At 42.2% G+C, this 24,842-nt stretch overlaps 1 protein-coding gene across 1 annotated transcript; it reads right to left on the bottom strand.

Annotated features, from left to right (window-relative positions):
* Positions 1–74: 74 nt before the first annotated feature.
* On the bottom strand, positions 75–24,460 carry ARPC2 (actin related protein 2/3 complex subunit 2). Its single transcript, XM_048485176.1, has 10 exons — positions 24,199–24,460; positions 15,487–15,521; positions 14,264–14,376; positions 9,397–9,442; positions 8,621–8,807; positions 7,298–7,391; positions 5,970–6,096; positions 3,791–3,891; positions 2,981–3,081; positions 75–533 (listed from the first exon to the last, which is right to left on the bottom strand). Exons 1-10 carry the CDS (start codon positions 24,270–24,272, stop codon positions 509–511), a joined length of 903 nt encoding a protein of 300 aa, XP_048341133.1. The 5' UTR covers positions 24,273–24,460; the 3' UTR covers positions 75–508.
* Positions 24,461–24,842: the final 382 nt, after the last annotated feature.

The following is a 24,842-nucleotide window of genomic DNA, read 5'->3' as shown; positions in this document are numbered from 1 at the left end:
ATACCTTGTTCTTATTTAATGCAATCCTAACTGATGATGCAAATCTAATAATAACTACCCATAAACCACGATAGTTAAGATAGAAAGATCTCCTTTATTAATGAATCCCAACAATATTTCTTCAGATACAGGAGTTGTGAACTCAAATACTCGGAAGAAAAAAACAAGTTAATATTGCATTATCCTCATAAGAAATACTGCAACTCATTACCAGTAAACATATTGCAAAGCAAAACAGCTTGAAAAAGGGGAGATGGGAAGAGGAAAGAAAGTAAAGTTGATCAAAATGAAATTAAGGTTTGTTTGTTTTTTTTGTTTGAACTATTAAGTCCTTGCAAGCACAGCTCGATTTTGCAGATCACTTCCCAAACTTGTGTAGAAAACAGAACCCGATTGGATTTATTTCCTTAAGAGCCCAGAGAGGTGCAATGTTTAAAAGCTACGATTATCAGGTAGCAAGTGCTCCAGCCTTCTGCCACAGATGTCTGACTCCACCTCATTGCAGCTGTTAACGAGATGCAAAGGTCTTCCCCCTGGCAGAAATTCAGAGGGCAAAAGCATTAGGCAGGTTCTACTACATGATGACCTCATGCCTTCCCACTTCCCAGCTCCAATATACACTGACGGTTTAGTGCAGTGCCCCAAGGGTTTCATCCTTCATTCATCTATACCACCCTTCTCTCCCCCGCCCAAATTTATAAATGCAAAGAATGCCAACTACAACTATTCATGCAGATATGCCTATTACGTGGATTCGTTCCCTACCATAAAATTCTGTTTCCTGACTGCATATTTCTGATACTTCTTGCCTATTTCCACAATCATTTTTGCCTAGATACGTTCACAGCTGAGTTAAGGATACTTGCAAGAATCCAAATGCTCCCTGAGGCCAAGTCTACTGCAGAATGGAGTTAAAGAATGGGCTTTACGACTTCAGTCTGCAGGTGGAAAGGGCCACATTCTTGATGCCTACCTATGTGAAAGCTCCCTACAGATATGAAAAAATAGCCCATCTGGAATAAACATTGTAGCTTTGCACTCTGCATGCTGTGCTTGTTTTTTATTCATAGGAAATTAATGCAGGGGAACTCTTGAGTGGTGCCAATCCCTACTTGTAATCTGAAATGGGATCAGTCTTTCCTCTGCCTCTTCCTGCTGTATAAGCAGACCAAGCCTAAATCTGGAACTTGCCCATTTGCAAAACAAGTACTGCAAGGCTGCTAGAACTAGGCAGAGAAACAGGCAGGTCTAATTTTGTTGAGAACAGGTGCAAGCTAAATTTATTCCTAACGAGAAATGTATCATTTCTGCTCCCCTGACCCCCCAAATTATTCGTATTCATTTGTGAAAAAAATCATACTGGAACCAAGGACTGCTTAAGACAGATCCCGAATTACTCTGAGAAAATAAGTAGCCTTTTAAGAAATGACATTACTCTGGGTAAAGGTCAACCATTCCCTCAGTGCAAATCACAAAGGCATCTAAAATTGGATTTTCTTTTAGGCTTTGGGACAACAGCAGCTTGTTGGGCCTCAACTACTCCTCCAACCTGAATGAGAAACCAAAGATGATCAACCTTACTGTAGGTACTTCAGCAGCTTAGTCTGTCTCTCAGATCACTATAGTAAGAACAGCATGGCCCATTATGCATGGAATGCTTACCTTGGGGCTCCTAGCTGTGCAGTGGGACTGTAGTGTGGTCTCCTTGCGTTTTTGTTTACACGCGGGGAGCCATTTCCTGCCTGCCTTGCTGCTTGCTTGCTGAAGTCCTCTGTTTTTCCTGATTCTTAACACCGCCCATCAACTCCTCCTTACAGGTACAGATCTCATCACACTCACATTTGCAAGAGGCTTTGTTAAATCCCTTTACATTGGAGATATATTGATATACCTGTGATTGCAGTTATATCGATATTCTAGCACATCCAAAAAATGAACCCTCACCCCCTGCCATGAAAGAGGCAAAGCAATTCACTGGACTACATGCTGCTAAAAGGGACCATGTGCTAGAACCTCCTCTCTTCTCCTCCACACACAAGCGCACGCGCACACTCTCTTTCTCTCCCCTTGCTGCTGCTGCCACAGGGGAAGAAAGAGACAGGTTTTAAAATAAAGTTTTAAATAGTCCTCCTGATTATTGGGGAGGGCAGAAGTAGAGTCGGGGAGGTATGCTGGAGCCAAAAAGAGACCCTGCTTGTACTGTTCCTTGCAAAACCCAACTCTGTTATTATACTGAGATATCAATATCTCAATATTAGCACTTAGACAAGCAGGAAGGAGCTGGTAACATGTAAAGGTGGGGGGGGGGCTGTGAGGGGAGACGGCAATGTGAGGGAGCACAAGGGTTGAGCTAGGTAGGCTGGCCATGGGCAGAAGGAAGATGTCTAGGGCAATGCTGTGCTCACTGGCAAATCTGCCTCCTCTGGCTGGGAAGCAAATTAAAAGTCATGCTAGAAGTGGTGTCACTTGCCATGGAGAAAATAGAAACTGAAAAGGGGAAATTGAGGAAATACAACTGTACAAGAAATCTTGCTGTGACGGACATTCGCCCCATCACACAACAGACACCTTGTGCATAGTCAGCCTATCAGAACTTAATATGATGCCCCAGCCAGAAAGTGGATATCCTGCCATTTAAGTTAGCAGTGCTGGACTGTATAAAGTGGCCTATAAGAGGTTACGCCTATTCAGCCACTGGAGGACTGATCTCACTAATGCTTTGGGGCAAGAGACAGACTTATGAGGCATCTGAGACCTAGTCAAAGGTGCCACAACTTTATAATTTTCTAGGCCACAGTTTATTCTGAGTAAAAAACTTTTTTTGCAGTATTCAGTCCACCCTGTTGTCTGTTGATGCTGCAGTTTTGGCAGCAATGCTAAATTCTCCAGTGCATTCTGTTTTTCCATGTCTGTGCTACAGTAAGTGCTGAACAAGACAAGCCACAAACCAAGGGAAGAAACCTTTCCCTTAGATACTCACGTGATTGTTTTCATTTCCTTCTTTTCCGCATCTGGTCGGGCACGGTTCAGCACTTTGAGGAAGTCTGATGTTTTTGCTCTCATGCGCGTGTGAATGTAAGCCTGTATTTTATTTTTGAAAGGAAGAATTAAAAATTGCAATCACTATCAAATGCAATCTGCATAAGGGCCTTCAGGAAGTCAGTGCACAAAGCTGGAACACTAGCAGCCCATCACACCTCAAGTATGTCTTTTGGCTTAACTCATCACATTCTGGCAAATGAGAAAAGGAAAAAGTGAAATGGAAGCTAGGAGATGATAGCACAAGGGACAGACTTTATAACTCCAACTCTTATTTTCAGTGGGGTGGTCCAACTGAACTCAAGAAGAACTCAAGACCACATTCTATCCTCAATAGGCTGAAAGTTGCATGACATGGTTTTGCTTGGTACAAAGAATTCTAACATTTTTTCCATTGTATTACATAATCTGCCAGTTTACATGTGATTTACAGGTGTTTGTTCAAAAGTCTCATTGAAGCCACACAATATTTTGAGTGGCAGGTAAAAATCCACTTGCTGCTAGTCTCTCTTGCCAACCAATTTTCAGGGAAAAAATTAAAGGAGGAAGGAGGAAGAACTCCCTGAAGCAATGCCTCATGGATAAAGGAAAAAATGCGGCAGGTAAATATTACAAGGTCCTTTTACGCATAGGAAGTAAGGAGAAATTCTACATATCAAACTTTCAGATAGCATCTCCTTCCCCCAAATAATACTGGGCTCTATACTTCATTGGCAATTAGTAAGGCCCTTCACTGATACCCTCCCTGTACCTTGGAGCATTTGATGTGATAGTGCAGGTAGTCTCGGAATGTGTGAATCAAATTGATGGTGTTGTCTCTGGCAGCAGCATTGGTGTGGCGGGGAAACAGCACTGCAAAAAAAAAAAGATAAAGATTGGTAGGGAATAAATAATCATTACCAGGTTACATGGGCACCCACAATCCGAGGGTCAAATACCACGTGCAGTCTGAATATACAGGCATCAGTATAGAAGGACAAAGGCCCCTTCCACACAACAGTACATCAGATTTAATGTGAGGTCTGCAAAAATCTTTAAAGTGTGCCTGCAATGCTAGCCACAGGAATTCAGTCCAGTGTCAGAGAACTGATGGTACAGCTTTTCTATTCATTCCCTGAGTGTCATCAGGAAAACCATCTCTTATCTTGATCCTCCATGAAGAACCTTCTTTCAACAAACGTTGACAGAACTTCTCAGTAACCATAGTGCTGTCAGACAGCTAGAGAAAACAATTATTTAGCTGCGCTGGCATGGAGTCTCTTGAACAAAAAAGAACTATTATGCTGGCAATAATTCCTAAACAATAAGATCTGCCAAAATTATGTAGCAGCTGGGAGAAAGTAAGTGGTAGGATGGAGTTTATCTTCTTCTTGTGGTGGAAACGCTCTCAGGGAACGGCATGTCCCCTGAACACTCCACAGCCATTGGATAGTTCTTAGATAACCATGGGCATGTTTGGGAATTGCTTCTTTCAACTGTTCAAAGGCTGGAGACTTTAGCTGAACAGCTATGCTGAGCAGCTGTTGGCTCAGTCAAAGTTTAATTACCTGCAACTGAAAATATTTTTCTGGGTTTATATTAAGCAGTAGGGCAACAATGGTTTGTTTACATCTTTCAAATCCTTGCTTTAGACCAGGGAGTTATTGCTTTTTTATGGCTCCATTTTAGCAGAATCAGGAATGAGCTCACTTCTGACCACTGGGAAAATAACACAGATGTAGTATGCCAAGTACTAGGTGTACCCTTCAGCAAAATCTCAGAACAATCTGAACCATGCATGAGGAAAATGCAATTCAACATCCAGAAGGTTTTACAGATATATGAGGAATAACTGTCAGAAAGGATCTTGATCACGATGAACTCAAATCTTTGCAATTAATGGAAAAGGTAGAACATGAAGCAGCTGTGGTCACCAATGATTCCTACCTTGAGTCCACATATGAACAAAGTTTCAGAATTCTTAATCCGCATGTTTTCAAAGTAATAAATGCACTTCCCATAATCTCCTTCAGGACCAAGACAACCATAGAACAGCAGCTTGTTGAGCACCACGAGGAACACTGAAACTGTCTCAGAGCTTATTTACGAACGATAGTAACTCTTTAAATCACTTCTTAAAATAATGGGCAGTCCCATCCACAGGCCAGGCAGCTGGCTGAAGCGGTTCCCTGCCACTCCTGAAGGGGCTTCCTGGTAGCGCCACTGTTGGAAAGCCCCATTGCCCTACACTCGCCTTAAGCCCCCAGCTACCAGCCTAACAAAGTGACGGGCTGGGAGGAATTTGACTAACATCAGCTCCTCCCCACCACCCCCACTCTATGTCAGTGAAGCCCCCATGATACTGGCATTTCGTTGAGCACCACGCTCCAGTGCCAGGAGACAGCAGTAGCGCCTGCATGGCAGCTTCCACAGGTGGCTTCAGCCCTCTACCCTTTGGTTGGGACTTTAAGCTAGCAACAACAGGCAAAGAACTTGAAACTTCAAGTTGCATGACTTCTGCATTTTGTGCTTCTGCCACTTATTGGTATCATATTTGTCTTCACAATTACTTCATTTCCCCTCGTTTCCTCACAAACTAACCAAGACTTTCCAATGAGAGCTCTTCTAAAGCAGTCTGGAGAATGCCTGTTACCCATCAGTGCTCTAGGAAATGCTATTCTATCTGGATTATTTGGCAAGTGAGTTTTTTTGGCAGTTTTAATTTCTACTGATCTGTATTAATTATCTATTTTTGTGTGTATGCTAATATGCTGAATATGCTGTTGATGTCCAACTGAATTAAACTACACTGTTTAATGAAAACAGTGGCATAACAGGGATTGAAACAGGGATCTGCATAGAAGATAGATTTCAGAAGCAGGATTTGGTGGGGAGGGGAGACAGGGAATAGCTATCAAAATCTTGTCAAACTGACCACATTGTCCACTCACCAAAGGTGATGTATCCGATGTTGTCTCCTACTGCTGCATCAGTATCTTTGAGCTCCAAGGGAGGTTCCCTGTGGCTGAAGAGCACCTGGGGGGCTGTGTGGCTAGCACGACGACCCTCCTTAAACTCCTGAGAAAAAGCAAAACAAAACTACCACTAGCCAAAACCAAAAATCGGCAGGAACCCACTTCTGAAGGGGGTAGGCCAGACTCCTTTCAGGAAATACAAAGGTAATGTCAAGGATTTCTGATCCCTATGTACCATGCCACTATTTTCTGAGCTTCCATCATATTTCACAGTAACAACGCAAACCAATTGGTATTGTTCACTCTAGGAACTCTTCCTTAGAAAAATAAATATGGTCTTTACCATATTTGAGTTGTGTCACCTTACATTTGCAGGCAAGAGATGAAGCTTCAACATTTTTGCCAGAAACTTCAACAGAAATGCAAAGGCAGAGGACACAAACGTGTTCATTTGATACCAGACAAAGAAACAAGGCTGGACAATGGAGGAGCGCCTGAGAACTACCACAACGCTGGTAACTCTAGCTTTCTTTGACTGGTTAGTTAATTGCAGTTTTTATCATGAGAGGAGCAGTTTAGGAAGTTAATGTTAACCCCAACTTGCTTAAAAGAGCCAGCAAACATGACTCAGAACGGAAACACTTTGAAAAAAAGATCCTTTCGTTCATATTTTAGAGGGCAGAGTTATCTATCAAAATTTCTGGCTCATTTTCAACATTTCTTGTATCAATCATCTCCCCATGTTCTCCATTCAGTTTTAAATATTGTTTCTGGTCTGCTCTCTCCTCTCCTTTTCACCTTAAAATTCTTGCACTTACCAAACAGCTTCATGAGCCTATGCCTTTCATCTTTCTCTACCTGTAATCAGCCTGTTCTCTTTATTTGACACTAACAGTGTTTCATTTTAAAAAATGGGGTTCCAGTATACCTGGAGACATTACCCTCCGATCTAGAAACACCTCCTTTAACCCCCTACAGTGTGAAGAACATGCAATCATTCCATAGCAATGGAATAGCAACTACATCTATCCATGGCCCTTTGATCAATGATTACTTCCTGTGACCAAGTGTTGAGAGCAGATGTTGAATATAAGCCATGGCCTTTACAAAATTAAACCTTACTTGTAAGTTAGGTCTATTTTCCTTTCCTTTACTGTTTCCTGTATGTAAAAACCCTCCCAAAGTACATCAAGCTATGTATTATAACCTGTATAACCTAGTATAGTATAACCTATTTTATTACTCCTGGAATGACTGCTCCTGTCATACACATAAAAACCTCTATAGAGCATCAACTGCCGTACCTGCATGAACACCTTTCCAATCACTACGTCGTCATCATCCTTAAATACCGTGCTAAAAACAACTGTGACACGGTCTTTCTTTGATTCAACATACCTAGAAGGGAGGAAGGAAAAAAAGGAGACGATAGCATGAGGGTTCCAAAACATCTATACAGGGAATCTAAAAGGATACTGAATTTGTTTTCAAAGGTGGCTATGCATCAGCTAGCCACAATCCTGTGGGATTCTACTCTTTATCAGTGCCAATCTCGTCCCACAAACACCTGCAGTAACAAGGAGATTCCTCTAATCTGCAGGATCATCTGCTGCACATGAAGACAGAATCCTTCCATATTGTTCAAAGTTGCCTCCACATGGCAGCAATTGTGTGTGCATAGGCCTCAGACCTCTTTCTGGGAGAAGCAAAGTCTTAATCGATGCCTTCAGCATACAAACTGGCTGACAATTGAAACCCGCACTCTTATACCCACACGGACTGTTCCACAGTACTATAAGTGATCTAAATGATGGGATGTCTGTGTGTCTGAACAACAGTCTTCACGTGCAGTGTTGTAGTAGTTAAGAATGCTGACCTATATTCAAGGAGACCTGGGTTGAAATGTCCCCTCTGATATGAAGCTCCTTGAGTGACCTTGGGCCAGTCACTCTCTCCACGGGGAAACTTCCCCACAGGATTGTTGGAAAGATAAAATGGGAAAAGGAAGAATCATGTATGTTGCCTTTACCATCTTGGAAGAAGCAAGATAAGAAAATGTGACAGAATAGCACCAAGCTCTGTCTGCAGCTGGTTGTGGTGGGTTTTCCGGGCTGGGTTTTCTATCACAGACCTCTGAAGATGCCAGCCACAGATGCAGGCGAAACGTTAGGAACAAGATCCACCAGACCATGGCCACACAGCCTGGAAAACCCACCACAACCAGTTGAATCTGGCCGTGAAAGCCTTCGGCAATACATCTGTCTGCAGCAATCACTCACTGGTATGCTGTGGTGCATGTGATGCAGTGGTTAGAGAGTCAGAGTAGGATGTTGTAAACTCAGGTTCAAATCCCCACTCTGATGTGGAATGTCACTGGGAGGCTTTGGATCAGCCGCACACACAGGCTTACCCACCTCACAGAGTTGCTGTGAGGATAAAACAGAGGAGAGGAGGGAAATGTAAACCTCTCTGGTATCCCACCAAGGAAAAAAAGCAGGAGATACATAAATTAAAGTACTTGTCACCAACAAACACCATAATATATAGCTAATATTGTGGATACACTCAAATCCATTTTTCAAAATGGATGCTGGGTGGAGGGGGACAAAAGACCAATGATCTCTTACATCGTCTCATCATCCCGGTAATGGATGACTGCTCTCTTCTCCCCCTCTTTCCCCTCTTCCTGGAATTTGAAATACTTCTCGAAGACAGAGGCAAAGCAGTTCCGCTTCAGCATGCCCGCTTGATGCACGATAGAGTCTTTGGCAGCAGGAAGGTTCTCCAAGTCATATAGCAAAGAGACATTATAACCTAGAAGAAGGAAATAATACAATCCTTGCAATTTTCCCCTGTCTCTGATCAGTCACCACCTCTGCAGAACAAAACACCCCATGGGATCAATCATTCATCTATTAATTTCTTCCCAAATCCCCAGCGGCCAGACATTCAATTCAATTGCATGATTTCAAATATGCTCCCCCACCCCAATACAATTCTTGTTCCTTTCCCAATATGAAGAGCAAGTTCCTAGTCTTATTTCGTAGCAAATGAGTGGGAAGCAGCACTGACACAGGTAACCATGGTTTTCTGGGCTTCCGAGTGCCTGTCAGTCTTCTTACACAGAACAAAGAATCTCTAACTAGAGGAGTGGGGGCTTGCTCGGGGGTGGATCCGGAATCATAGTTTGTGCTGCTAAGAAATACAGCTCTGATGTTCTCAGCTCTCTGTGCAGAACACTGGGGAGGGGACTGTTTTTAAATAGCACAGTGACAAGGAGATCCCAACTGCGAGCTGGCTTGAAAACATGAAGGGTAATTTTTCTTTCTGAAAAGCAGGGAATAATTACATTGGAACTGCAAACAGAACAAGTAACAGAGCACAAATTATAATTGAGGTTTACCAGACTCTGGAGTTACCAAGTAGTTTCCATACACTCTCTTCAACAACTGGGAAGAAAAAAAAAGAAAAGAACATTGCTGAACTTTAATTATTCTTCCCATCTGCTTTCCTCAGCCCGTTCCTACCTTCCTTTAATGTATTGCTCTGAAAGGCCATAAACCTTTTTCTTGTAACTGAAAATATGCAAGACAATTTTCAGAGACCAAAAATATCTTCAGTCACCTCAAGATGTGCTTGTAGTGATGAAGGGACTATGGAACACAGATAAATAATTCTGTACAGTGAAATCTGACAATACATCTCACTACCATCAAAACTCTAAGTCGGCTGTGCTTCTTTGGGGTACCAGTTTCAGTACTGCTTAGTTAAAGGCAGAGCAGCTATTCAAATATTAACTAGCTGTGCTTCTCACTTGGACAGAAGGCAAGTTAATGCAGATAGGCTGTTTTAAATGCTGAATAATAGCTCTGTCCATTCCAAAAGACAAAAGCAGATAAGCCAAGTGTGAGTGAAATAGCTCCCACCTCCCCATTTAAAAAAAACCCCAAATAACCCAGGAAGTTAGACAAGCAGGCTTGTAATAAGACTGGATCAACAATGAATCACAATGTGATCTGCATCCTCTCTTCAGTGATACATTATTAACAAGAGCTCCAAAGACCAGATGACAAAAAAGCAGCACCAACTCCCACATCATACGTCTGGCACTGAACTCTTTAATACTTTCCATAGTCAAAGATCTTAGGCTTTAAGCTTGTTAGATTTAGATATTTTACAACACAACGAAATTCACAGTACTTCAGCCATTCAAATTTATGCTGGAGTCATCTGCAGGTCAATGTATTTCCCCTATGAGACTATTTCACACAGGCAACACTCTTCCCGCTGTTGTGATGCTTTAATTTGGGAAGAAAAAACAAAAAGCTCTTGACCCTGCCAGGACTTATTAATTCAGTTGGTGTTGCTCTTTCACCTTCACAAGACTGTGAAAGCAGTATAAGGGCTGTTATCTTGGGCAAAGTGGCTTGTGCACACAGGCTCTCAGAATGTCTTCAAAGAAGGCAGCACTCTGATCCCAGACCAGATTTCCATGGAATGGTTATCAGGGTCACGGGAACTCTGAAGTGTGCCTTGGCCAAGGTTTGACCACTGAAGCTGTTTCAGTGTCAAGGGAAACACACATCTGGATAATCCTTTATTTGTTGCATCACCACAAACAAGGGCTTGGATCTTATTGGTAGCATATGTAAGAATGATCATGGCATTGCTCCTTCTTCCCCTTGCCCTTATTCTAGCAGAGGACCCAAACACTGATGCTGCAGACCACATGGCCTGTTGGGAAGAGACCAGGCACAACAGTCCTCTTGTTCAATCAGTGGGTTTCTGCTAATACAAGAGATTCTGTGAGAGCTGAAGTAAGGTTGGTCTGTTTCTGGTGGGTTTTCTGGGCTGTGTGGTCGTGGTCTGGTGGATCTTGTTCCTAACGTTTCGCCTGCATCTGTGGCTGGCATCTTCAGAGGTCTATCACAGAGGGAAGGACACAGTGTGTAACAGACTTCCCTCTGTGATACACCTCTGAAGATGCCAGCTCCCCAGCTGAAGCTAAAGAGTAAGGAACTGGAATCCACCAGATCCTAGCCACACGGCAGAGAATCTGAGGCCCCACCAGAATCAGTTGAATCCAGCCATGAAAGCCTTCGACAATACATTGAGGTTGGTCTGTTTCCTTTGCCTTGTGGCACCCAGGCTGCATGGCTTTTTGTCCACAAAACTCAGGCTATCTCCAACATCAGGTCTGAGATGTCTCAAGGGTGCTGGGGGAAGGCAGGAAAGAGCAGCATAACTGAATATCAATGGCAGGTGTGCTCCAAACGATCCAAAGAAGAGGTTAAACACATTTGTGTGGCACAATGCTGGCTGAATTCTTCTTGTGAAAACTTGTGGTTACCTCTGAGTAGTAGCAGTCACCAGCTGTGTTCCCGAATGGCCTGGCTATAGGTACACATGCAGTCTTAACCAAGAACATGTAGACTGCCCACACGTTACTAGACTAGGAAAAGAACTATAAAAGCCCTTCCGTTATAGTTTGCAATGGCTTTAGAGAAAAAGCTCAAATCACAAAATACTCAGATAGTGCTCAGTGTAGACTCCACTGACCCTTGCTGCTAACAACTCAGGAAGATAACATGGAGAGGGAGCTCCTATCACTAGTGCTGGTCTGAGCAAGAAGTCATTAAATTCTGCATAGAAGCCATAAAAGTCTGCATGTTACTCCTTGGGTTAATCAACACCTTCAAGACAAAAGGGAAAACCCTAGAAAAGATCTATCAGACTCTAATTTTCTATATCACTTGGTGCTAACACTGTACAAGACTGGAAGATTCCAGACTTGGCCCAGTCATAATACTTAAACATTTCCACTATTCTAAGACAACATACCCCAGAAAGAGTCTCGGGCTCTTTCATGCCCTCTTTATGGTGAATACATGGACTAGACTTTATTATGTTTGTTTGTGTCTTTCCCTTGTCCCCCCCTTCCCCCCATCAGTCTTCAGGGGGAAGTAGGGGTTTCTGACAGGGATCAATCAAATAAAATGAATAGTCTTTGTGACCCTTACTGGCTAAGAGCTGCCTCTGAAAAAATAACCGAATAGGGCCCATGAAACAAGTGCCAAAACGCAACAATATTTTGAAGTTAGTACCTGCCACTTCTACTCTCATCTGAGGCATTGTACTAGCATAATTCATTGCACATTTACAAAGTCCATAAACTGAAGAAAGTAAGCTGATCATTGCCAGGTATGTAACCTAGACATGAGTGGGCTGGACATATATGGTTGTGGTGGGTTTTCTGGGCTGTGTGGCCATGGTCTGGTAGATCTTGTTCCTAATGTTTTGCCTGCATCTGTGGCCAGCATCTTCAGAGATGTATCACAGAGGAAAGTCTGTTACACACTGGACACAGTGTGTAACAGACTTCCCTCTGTGATGCACCTCTGAAGATGCCAGCCACGGATGCAGGTAAAAAACATTACGAACAAGATCCACCAGGCCACGGCCACACAGCCCGGAAACCCTACCACAACCAGTTGAATCCAGCCGTGAAAGCCTTCAACAATACGTATACTTCACCCTCCAACTCCCCCTACCCACCCAGCAGAATTTCCATTTCCATTCTATTCATCTGTTTTTAGTTATACCCTTTTACCCAGGCAAAGGTTCTGGTGAACAAGGGAACATTTTCCGACTGTAACTGAAAACTTATTTATCCTATACAGCTCAACCAATACTCTTCTTACACCCAAGGACTTCATGAGTATCAGTGTGTGTTGGGGGTGGGGAGTAGATCTTCAGGCACTAGTTCCACTCATTCCCTCAGAGGGAGGGCACGCAGCAACTCCAATGTATCAAGTTCCTCCTCTCTACCACTTAATCTGCCCAGGAACCCAAAGACACTTAAGGACCACATAATGGGTTTTTAAATTCAATTTTATGAAACACTGGGCCAAAGGACACAGTCCTGGGCAAAGCAGATCATTTTTCCCAATAGCCACCTCCCTCTGACCTCTTTCCCAAATAGTGTTTCCTCCACTAACTGAATTCCAAAACAGACTTACATATGAAACTCCTCGGGAGGAGGAACAACCATCTGGAATAAGCAAAAAGCAGGGGGAGGTTCAAACAGCCCTTCTGCCCAATTCAAAAAGCAGCTCCTTCCAACACTGCTTTCCATAAACAATGCAAGTAGTATTATAAAAATGTTGTGTGTCTTCAACATTAGCCATTACCACCTAGATTTTTAGAGGCCACGGTTCTTTGCTGTATCTGTAAATGAACTGTTTCACTGTATGGCTGTAACCGACTGCAGGATCTCCTTTTGCTAAGCTGTGAAGTATGAACCCCACTCAGTTATGCAACATCTTAAAACTGTTTCAGGAACTGAGTCACACTTTCTGCTGAGAGATCCAACCACAAAGCACAAAAAGACTGGGGTTTTTTTTTGCCATAAATGGTTCTCTGCAACAGACCTGTAGCTCAAATGAACCAAACTTCCCACTTCACACATTAAAGCCTGAAGTTCAATGCAAACACACTAAGATGCATTGCTTTGAAAGGACTGCTTGAAGCAGAGTAGCACAGTCTGCTTCCACAGTGACTCTATGAAAAGCTCTCTCTTTCGCAGAGGCAGAATCAAACTCACTAATGGTTCTGTCCCAGCCAGCCACCAGCAAAAGGGCTGCTATCAACCATATCGGTCTAATTCCATTATTGACAGTACACTAGCGGTTCATTAATTATTGATGGCAGCTGGATTCAGTTTGTTCTTTTAGCACTGTTGACTCGATGGCGTCTAGGATTATCAACATCACATGCACCTTTCCTTTTGTACAGGGGACACAGTCAAATAAGTAGCCATTAATGTGGCCACTGAGTAGCCGCTGAGGTGGACCTAAGAAAGAGATGAAATATGCTGGGTCCAGACAATTTCAGACCATGTCTGTCAAAAGCAACATCTTAAATCATGATTGTAACCTTCAGTTCTCATGAATGGGGTCAGTTTCTGAATCAGCAATGTCTACTTATATTAACTTTAAATTAGAGAAAGTCAAGTAATATGCTTGTACGCCAACCACTTTCTGAGGCTTTTTGTTGTTGCTGTTCCAAAGGAAGTGTGAGGAAGAAATAAACAAGAGCTACTGAGAGTCATTAAAAAGAAAAAAAATGATAAAGGATTCATTTGACAAGATTTAAAATGGTAACGTTAGGGCTGCAAACATTGGAATGTTGGTGGACAAGCAATACTGTTTAAAAAGTACATGAGCCTGAAGAAGTATGCTTTACAATTTCAGGAAAAATACCATTCTTACCTCATCAGCACCATGTTCCTGGAGCTCTCGGTAGAATTTCAGAGAAATACTGACCATAACTTTTGTTTTATCACCATTTGGATTGGAAATATGGTACAGGACTCCATCGAAGTCTAGAAGGGAAGAGTGTGAGAGATTAGGAGTACCTGAATATCTTCGGCTTAGTTCCATGGTAGGTGAGAATCCTTCTCAAAAGGTACAAAACATAAAAAGTTCTTTGGCCTTCACATTACTGGAGCCTGTGAACTAGTGGCAATGTTAAGCAAAACATCTACACTTCAGAAAAAAACCACACACTCCTGAAATTATATTATCACTACTTGTCATAGATTAAGCACAATATTTGGAATTTTATTAGAAGCCATGTAAACACAAGGAGCTGGAGAACCAAATGAAGCAAAGAGCATACAGGAAATTCATAGCAACAGGAAGCAAGTACCTTGCCAGGTAAAGGCAGATTTGACAACAGCCTACATCTAAACTGTAACTATACTGAGGCAAAGATTGTAGATCACCATGTTGGTCTTTTGAATGTTTACAAATGAAACGCCTTTTGATTTAGTCCAAATAGCTAACCTGAGTTTCCTCTGGAAAGCTCAAAGTTTGCTATTTGGTTATATTTTGGTCAATCCTATTACAAAAATTACAATGAACACAGCAACAACTTCAAATATTCAGTACAAGGGTTCCAGGACAAGTGAAAGGGCACAACTAGTATCCAATTCCTCTTATTGCTGATGAGAGAACAGTCAACAGTGTTCCAACAGAAGAAGCTACTCATGCCACACCACTGCAGCTCACTGCACAATTATTACCTTCTTACCCAAGATCAGAAAGTGAGAACAAAAGTGAAAATGGATCAGATCCTGAAGCTCCCATGCCTGAGACACTGAACTTTTCACTGAACTATCCAATAACTTCAGCGTGAAATATGAAAAGGTGATCTTATTAGCTTGCATATATACCATGTCAAAATACACTATACTAAGACAGCTATTGAAAGCACCTAATCAGCTGCCACTATCATCTCCCACAGGAGAAACATTAGGAATCTGAGCACAAGCAACCAAAATTCCAGAACATGGTCCACCATTTGTATAATTCTTATACCTGTCAGGGTTAACAGAGAGGACAGAATGCTCCCTTGATTAGTAAAAGCCCCAATAAAATGCAAGGATATATGTGCATTTAATGTTTTCTGAGTTTAAAATAATGGTCCTTACCTGCAAATGTTACCTCTACAGCCTCAGGCTTGTTTCTGGAGAAAACATAAAATATAATAATCAGAATCGGATGATACAATCATACACATTTATAGAAACTGATTTATGTAACCACAAAGCTCAAATGCCAGTAACTGATCCATATGGTTTCTAGTTTAGCTATATTAAGAAAATGAGATTTTCAGAATATGTTCTGGCTTGCATATGGGAGAAATCAGTTGCCCTTGCTTTCCAAGTGAACTCAAGACCATGAATAAGTCATATAATTGCTATTCTAAAACTGATCGAAGGACTCCCAAAACTTTCTTCCCCTACACATTCCAACAACCCAATCTGGGGGAGGAGGAAAGACGGACCTTTGGAGCTGGTGCAGAATTGGCACAGGACAAATGCAAGGACAAATGCAACAGTGCAGGGGGGAGAGACATAGGTGGGCACCATATGGCTTCCTGGCACCCTACCCAGAAGCCAACACCATTCCCCAGTATCATCAGTGCAAAAAGCTGCATCAGCATGGCTGGGTGCGTTCCGTGGGCATAGTCAACCTTAGTCTGCTTCCATTGCCCTCCCCAGTCACTATGCACCAATGCAGCTGGTCTTGGACATACACTACTTTTTTGTAGTGTATGTCCATTATCTCGTATGGAGGATTTGTGCTGGCTGGAGTTTGTTTTTGGGCTTCCTGAACAGTGGAGAAGTCTTTTGGTGTGGTGGGGTGGTGTTGTAGTGGCGTGGCGTCCCACCACCTGTGGGTCTCGACTGGGCTGTAAATTGTTAATTTAGCAAGGGAAGCCTGTGGTACTTTGTTCTGCTGTGAGCAACTGGAAGATGGACCTAAGCAATAAGATCCCCACTTGGGCCATGAAAGCTTGCTGGGTTACCTTGGGCCAGTCACATATTCTCAGCCCTGACCCTGGGTAGGTATTTGGATGAGAGACCACCAAGGAATGCCAAGGTTGTGACATGGATGCAGGCAATGGCAAAGCACTGCTGAATGTCTCTTGCCTAGAAAATGCTATAGGGTCAACAAAAGTCAGCTGTGACTGATGGCAAAAAAAAAACCAGGGCAGACATACACCATGCATTATCAAGAAAACATTTTGGGTTAAATTTGACTGTTTTGCTCACAGTTACATGCTAAACTACACTATTGAAGAATTCAATGATTTCAATGTAATAACATTTAATTCACTATCCAAATATGCAGATAGACTTTTGATGACAATAGTTTGATTTCCTGACCGAATACACTTTACTATGACACCAGCCTAAAAAAAAATCCCCCTTTTTATGTCTCAGATGGAAAAAACTAAAATACATATGCTAAGGCTGCCCCCTGCCTAGGATACAATCATTTGAAGGTCCATTTAACAAAATGGGTGTATTTGCTTGCAGAAAACCAAGGCATTTATACTTTCCAAATCCATACATATTCCAAATATAGTAAGCAGTAATGTTGTTGAAGCAGAAAAATGAGTTTAGGCTTAATATAAAAGTACTGCACACATTGCCATTTTCTCCCTGATTTCCATTTTTCAGAAATAAAGAGACTTTTCCCATGGCTTCAAAATGTTACATTTCTAATGGGTGGCCAAAATAACTTTTAACATACATTAGTACCTGTGGTTTATTGAGATTATATTGCAGATTTCCCATTTTATAATATAAACTGAAGAATAACGCACAGTAGACATTTTAAAATGTTCAAAACAGCAAAGTAAAAAAAACGAAATCACCATTATACACAACCAAAGTTGCAGCAGACACTGGAGTCAGCCAAAAACCACACACACATAAAAATGTCTTTCCTTGGCATCAAATGCCAATAACAAGTGTGCCAGCCAGGTGAACCCAGCAAGAAAAGCCAGTTCCAAAGATGTGGAGCCACCCAAAGGCATCCAAAGATGTGGAGCCACAGTCAAATGGAATGATCTGCAGAAGGTACTCAGAAGATTCTAACAAACAAGCAGGTCCATACAGAGAGTCATACAGGTCACAACCAGCAGTCTGAATTATACTCAGATTCAGGATGGAGGGTAATATAGATTTTTACAATACATTCACCGCAGCATGTTGCTGACAACATAATTGCTGGAGCTTTGGGGACCATGGGAAATCCAGGAACATAAAAAAGGTGAGACAAGGTGTTGTGACAAGCATTTTGTACTCCATCAAAAGCAGCTGAAGATCCATGAAAAGCCTTTTGCTTCACTGTAATACTACACATTCGGACCACATGCTTTTAAAGCTTCTCTCTCAGCTAGCAAGCTGCCAGCAAACTGGTCACAATCTTTCTCCCCAGTTTTATTCCATACTAAGCTGTGTGATGGAGAAGTGTCAGGAAAGGAGCTTGTAAGGAACAGGACAGATTCTGCCATTTGCAACTCCTTTGGTTCCTTTCAAGCTACTTCCCAGATGGAAAAGGCAAAACAGAGGGACAAGGAAAACTCTCATTTTCCATCTACCCCTCTCTGTGCCTTTATCTTTCCAAGCAGTTTCCCAAATGAAGAGTACATAAGGAAAGATACACAAGGGCACAAAGAACAGGAATAATGGAATTTATTTTTCTTACGTTGCTGTCTTTCTCTTCTGCCAATGAATTCCGAGTAGAACATCACAGAAAGGACTCTGAGATGCAAGATTCAGCCAAGGGGCCAAATGAGGATCCCTATTTTAAACCCTTGCTACAGCATCTTTCCAAGTGGTGCACTACACAAACTTAGCAGCTGGCATATCAAGGCCAAATTTCTGTATCCACCTCAAACTGGCAAAAGGGCCTCACACAATACAACTGCTTACATGATGCATGTTTTTCAAGAATTATTCTTTAAGCCAAAGTGATGCTCTCATACAATGTTTTCCATTTATTTTACCAGACATCAATGTACTAGGATAAATTACTTTAGCACTTGATTGAAAGTACAGTTGAAAGTATAAGATTTTCGGCTAGCCTAAAAAAAATTACATTGGTCTTGGTATGTACAAAATATATATTATTGTAATATATATGGTAGGCACATACCAAATAATCGAATTAGATAAAGTATTATACATTCCAAATAAGAAACAAGAAGGTGGTGCCTGCACTCTGAATAATACAGGCAATTTAAGGTCATCTACATATACTTACTCATTTTTGCATAACATATTCCACTTCTGTTAAGTATGGGGCGAAGAGCTATATCAAGCACTTCCTCTCACTAGAGCTCTGCCCATGTGACATCTAATTTAAGTAGGCACTACCCACAGTTTCAAGTGTACCTTCACACTAGCAATGGCCAAATCCAAAATGCTGAATTTTGAGTTGGATATGGATTTCTTCACTTGTATGGTGTGCAGCTATACACTACATTACTCAAGACTATTTATTATAAAAGATAACTAATCTTTTATGCCTGCCCCCAAAGAATGACCTTGCATATTTCAGTGCCTCTTTTACAAGCTAATGCTCAGCTGAAAGTTTCAAATACCCTTTTGGTCAATTATTTCATTCCAAATGCAAAGAGCCAATTTTTTGCTCCCATTTAAATATTCTGTGCAGACAGCAATTTTCCAAACAGACTAGTAAAACTAACCTTTTGCATTATGAGATTTCACCTGTTATAACTAAAAGACACGTCACCTCTAACATAATAATTCTCCATCTACCAGTCTAAGCTGCATTTCCCATTATGTAGGTTGAGCAACCATGAATTGGCTCACAAACACAGGGGACCAAATCCTATGTGTTCCAACCACCTGTGTGCATGATAAAGCCCCACAAGGACTAATAGTTTTAGGCAAACTTGCACTGCTCTTCATCTGCAACTACCAGCAGCATGAGACACACAACACCTACATAGTTTAATGCTGGTAAGAGATCAGTTTTACTGTGCTGGGAAGATTCCCTTCACTTCATGGCTTCTTTCCTATTTAAAAAATGACTTCATGTAGATCATTCACCTAAAAGGGCCATGTCTTAATATTTTGAATAAACCCCCTCCTGAATCTTTATGATGTTTTCCTTTATCCTCCAGTTCATCTGAAAACTTCCTACACCTGAAAACACAGGAGCTTCTGTTTTCACTGCGTTCTGCCCTCAGGAACTCACAGAACAAAAATACCACCCAGCGATTCTCCACTACCCTTAATACAAGAAAGACCGGTTTTTGACAAGCTCATCCGAATTTTGAAGCTAAAAAAGCCAGCTGTTTCCCCCACCACTTTAAACAGCAACAGCAATGGACATTCAAATCCTCGTTGCATTTAAATGCCAGGTCACAAATAATAACTTTAGTTAGAATGAGAAAAGGTTCTGGGCAGCCTAGTTTCTTCCTGCAGTCAGCCCTCTTTAACCTCACACAACTAACAGTGGTTTTATATGAGTTTCAGATGAAACTGCTCTACTTTTTCAACTCCCAAGAATATGCTATTTCCCCAACATGGCAGATATAAGAAGCAGTTATGACAGTCTTATGCCAGCGCATACTTAAAACCATCTGACAGCATTAGTTTCACCTGTGATCAGTAAATTAACACAAAGAGAAAAAGATAATTATTTGTGCAGAACTTGCTTCTCATCTACTACGTTAGACAGAAGGCAGGGCCCGTCTTCACACGAGAGGAGAGGCAGGAGAAAGCCTAGGTAGGCAATCACTTGTTTTACAATTAATGGCCGCCCTGCATAATAACAGAAATTGAGGATTTCAGGACTATCTAATCTCCTGATATTAAAGGACAAACATTTAAAAGCTTAATGCTTGCACTGTATGGGGGCTCAGTTTATATTCCACACTACATTACTCTGAGGAACTGCAGGACATGATGTACTAATAAATATAGATTATGATGGAATCTGGTGACATTGGTGCGCCAAAAATACATTAGAACCACAAATTACAACATTCAAGTCATCTACGGAAGCTGTCCTAGGATCACAGATTCATACCCACAAACTTCAGGCATACCCCAATGTATACACCGTCATACTGTGCCAGGCATGGGGTTTGGGATATGTGGAACCATATGTTTCACCCCTAAAAGTGACACTACATGGAATGCAGTCTCTCTGAATGCACCTGAATTTGCTTCCAAGCAAACAGGCTTCTGATCTGAATATCTGGCTTGCTGTTCCTAATAAACTTTATGCATGCAGACCTACATAATCAGAAGGAAAGTGCTGAAAGAGTAACGACTGCTTGACAATGAAGGTGTTAGTCTATTTTGCATCTTTCCATCATTGTGCCACCTCAGTTTCAACCAGTCCACCATGATTTCATTTCTACAATGGTTCTACTAGTCTTTGTAAAGCTATCTGTACATCTCATTCTGAAAGCTTGTCAGAAGCAGTTTGTTAAAGTGAATTAGGCTACCACCGCAAATGTATGGTTTTGTAATACCTAGTCAAGATAATCAACTTCAGCAATTGTAACCACCTGATTTCAAGCTGCTGTGAACTGCTTTACACAATCAGTCTCAGTGTCCAGAAAGCAATGGTGATGCATCAAAGGTAACTAAAGTGTTTTCACAGTAACTTGTGGGAGGAGAGATGGCAGAAACCAGTGCCAAAACGGTTAAAACAAGCTGCATGGTACAACTTAGCACAGCATAAGCTGTGTGGGCATAATGCTCACAGATCAATACACTCACCAACATGGAGAGACAGGGATGCTCAACATTGTGGCTGCACCAAGGAGGTCTGTTCTTTTAAAGAACACTCATAATCTGATGTTTCAGAAAACCCTTTGGGAAAAACTGAGCAAGAGCTTTTACCTACATTAAGGCATCTAAAAAGATGGGCAGAACCTGACCCTTTTGTTAACACTAGTACTACCTAATGTAACCTGGAAAGAGGTTCAAATCTAGGACACACATGCATATCAATTCACCCAGGAGTTATGCATGAATGAAAAAATACACTTCCTAGAGAGCATCCCCAGCTAGAGGAGTAATCAGACAAGCAAATGGTCTAACACATGCACATGAACTTCTTTAAAACAGTAAATGCTCCTCACAAAATAACGTATTTTGAAAGAGGAGGGGGGCTGGATTCAGGCATTCTCTATTGAATGGCTTAACACTGGGATTTTCAGTTTTGTAATCCCGAGCTACACATGCTCTGTAGGATCACAGATCTAGTGCATTACTTTGATCTTACTACTCTGCTTTATCTGTAATTCTTTGATGGCATAAATTATTTTAAAAAGAATAAGTGAATCAGTGATGGGTCATGACCCAGTTCAAACAAGAAAAAATGACAGAACTAGAAACTGAGCAAAAGCTCCCAAATTCAAGTCTTGTACCCTAACCAATGGCCACTATTGCTTCTGATGTCTTTAAATCCATTTATCAGTGTGGTACAACACCATTCAGTTTATTGCATCTTTGATCTGACTGCCAGTCTGCTATTGCAAGCAATATCTTAATATCTTAAACAGAGGTACAAACTAAGAGTGGCCCATTTTTGAAGTAGAAGCACTACCATTGATATATATATAAAAAAGCAGAGAATAAATCTGTCTCCTTGGCTGTTTTCTACATCATAAAGAGATGACTCAGCTTGAAACATCTACCATGGTAATCATTTCAGATCTCTAGCTTGGCTCTGAGCTTGTCTGGACTTGGAAGGCATCAGCTTAAAAATGCAGAAACAACAACTTCCTCTCTGCTGATTTACTTAAGGTGCTAAATCTGCTACAGTTCTAGAGAGGCCATTTTATTGCAAACATATATGAATGGTTCAAAGTGACAGTATAATACCATCTCGCTCACTAATTATCGAAGTGTACATGTAAGAATTTAAAGTGTGAATCTTGCAAGGATATATTCACAAACATGTGTGTATAATATACAGTGTGAGACTTGTGTCAAAAAGACACAGATTAAACTTCTTATTTAGTCATGAAACTCAACCTTGGTCCACTCCTTGTTATCTCTTAGCCTGACCTACCTTACAGATATATACAATTGAAACAGAAGCATGTTCACTTTCCAGAGTACTTGGAGGAAGGGTAGAATAAAAGCACACATTTGTCAATTGTACTGTTTACAAGGAGCTGTAGCAAACCTGGACTTACTTCAAAAATGAATAGAAATTCCCTAAAATAACACTTCGTAGCTTACACTCATGGTGCTGAGACATAACCACAATAATTTGGGGGAACTTCATATGAATATTTACAAAAAATAACAATGTTGTAAGTATGCATGCCCACAAATAAGAAATGTCTCCACCAGAGAATGTTGCATCATATAATACTGACGAATGGGAATATTCTCCAAGCTTAGGGTGTGTTGCTACCTCCAAGTACAGAGAACCAGTTAGCATTGCCCATTGTCTCCACAGAGATTCTATTATAACATGCAAGCAATGCCTGAATATCAAATAGTATCAAAACTGAACACGGCGTACTTGACTACATCAACCACATTAGAGAAGTGACACACACTCTTAAAGCTCTGACAGGAAATGCTCTTCCCTGCACTCAGGCACTCAAAGTAGCTGAATGTACCTAAAAGACTCAATAGGTTCTAATAGGAGCACACCTTAATCCACATTTTCAAACCACATAGCAAACTGTTATTATTTTTTTTGCTAAATTTGAGCCTTGCCTTTTAGTCTAAATTAAGCCACACCACCATCATGAATAATCACTGCAACAGATATTGGAATATTTTGTGTGTGTGTGTGCAGGGGGGTTCATTTAGGAGTTAATGAAAGTAACACAATAAAGATTCTAAGCTTCTACTATATTAGTGGGGGATAGTAGAGAGAATGTATTCCAGTGTCCTGGGATCTACCTAACACACACTGCTGTTGGGATTCTTATAGGGAATGCTGATCTAGAGGAAACTTTGATGTGATTCTGCAAGACGTTTGTACTCTTAAGCAAAGACCGCTTAACAGAAAGCAGTTATATCTTAGCATCTATGAAAAAGCTAAATGAATGACAGCATGACAGAGATTTCTTTCAGTGTAAAATACCCTAAAGAGGACTTCAAGTTAGCTCACAGGAGCTCTTGCAAACAGTAAGAATAGGATGACCATCATATAAAGAAATACACATCAGGGGCAGCATAGAGCTCAGACACACCCACACCGAATAGTTCTGGAACAATGATATCATAAAACTGAATTGAACATGCAAACCGAAGAACAATATCTTGATTAAAACAAGAATGACAAAAACTGTCAGAGGCAACCAACGTTTTTACAATCTCCTGTTTTTCTAGGATGCACCCACGTGAGGTGTGACGGGATTATTAAATATCGCAAGTCTACAGTGATCCTGATAGAAATGCTTACTTAAGCGTCTACCTCTGACTGAAACCATGCTTCAGGAAGCTTTCTCTGCAGAAACAAGAAACTCTACCCGGAGTGAACTATTTAACGTAAATACAGCCTGCTGCAGAGCACAGATACACTGACACTTCTGAGAAGAGGAAGAACTCATACAAATGAAGAAAGGGCCTCAAGCAAGCACCCTGGAGACAGCCACTCGGGTGGGAAGAGGAAGTGACTGTTCTCCACCCACACCTGGAAAATGGAGGGCGACCCTCCACCGGGGCCCTGTCATTATGCGGGTTTGCGCCGTGGGCGTGCATAGCTTCGAGGCCCAGAGTCCTCACCCTCTCGAGGGAGCGCAGCCCGGAGCCAGAGCGTGTCCCCGGGCCCGTTCCTCCACCGGCCGCCCCTCTCACCCACTCTCCCGCCGCTGCCACTCCCCCTCTCACCCGGCGGCCGCGCCCTCGAACTTGAGCGCGAGTGTATCCTCGATGATGCGGTTGTTGACCTCCAGCAGGATCATGGCGACGGCCACGGGCGGGACGAGGTGAGGAGGGGTGCGGAAGCCGGGCGGGGAGAGGAGGAGGAGAGGAGGAGGGGCGGGGAGGGGAAAAAGAAACCACCGAGCCGAGAAGCGCGCCGCACCGGGGACCCGCCCGACTCCAGCCGCTTCCGCCACACGCTCCCCACCCACCTCCGCCGAGCCGGCACTCTGCGTCACTTCCGACATTGGGAGCAGGAGGAAGACGGGGAGAAAGCGCGCCACGCTTGCGCACGCGCTTCTCATTCGCCACCCGCGGCGTCGCGGACGCGCTCGTGCTGGTTACGTCGCAGCTCGGGCTGGGTCCTCAGGCGTGCACGAACGATTGGGAAGTTAGAGTATCCTGGAGATCTCTGGGAGGTCCGCTGGGCAAGGCGGGGGCTTCGTATGTGTCGCTAAGACGGTTAGATTTTCTTTGCGGAGTCACAGCTGTCGCAAGCACGCACGCCTTAACCTGATATTACGCCACCGTGTCCAGCCCGCCAGCGTCCATGACTGGGTCGCACACTCCAATGGTAGACAGTTCAAGCTGCACCGGGGTGGGGGATTTAT

The sequence above is a fragment of the Sphaerodactylus townsendi genome, linkage group LG02 (assembly GCF_021028975.2).
Source record: "Sphaerodactylus townsendi isolate TG3544 linkage group LG02, MPM_Stown_v2.3, whole genome shotgun sequence".
NCBI lineage: Eukaryota > Metazoa > Chordata > Lepidosauria > Squamata > Sphaerodactylidae > Sphaerodactylus > Sphaerodactylus townsendi.
This window is presented reverse-complemented; position numbering and strand designations above follow the sequence as displayed.

Bases quoted from the DNA above. Each gene is read 5' to 3' on its own strand.
- ARPC2 (XM_048485176.1), bottom strand. From the start codon at position 24,272: ATGATCCTGCTGGAGGTCAACAACCGCATCATCGAGGATACACTCGCG. The intron at 9,443-14,263 runs GTAAGAATGGTA...TTTTCTTCCCAG, and splicing joins AGGAACATGGTGCTGATGAG to TTGTTGAAGAGAGTGTATGG. The intron at 7,392-8,620 runs GTAAGAGATCAT...CCTCCCTTCTAG, and splicing joins TACCGGGATGATGAGACGAT to GTATGTTGAATCAAAGAAAG.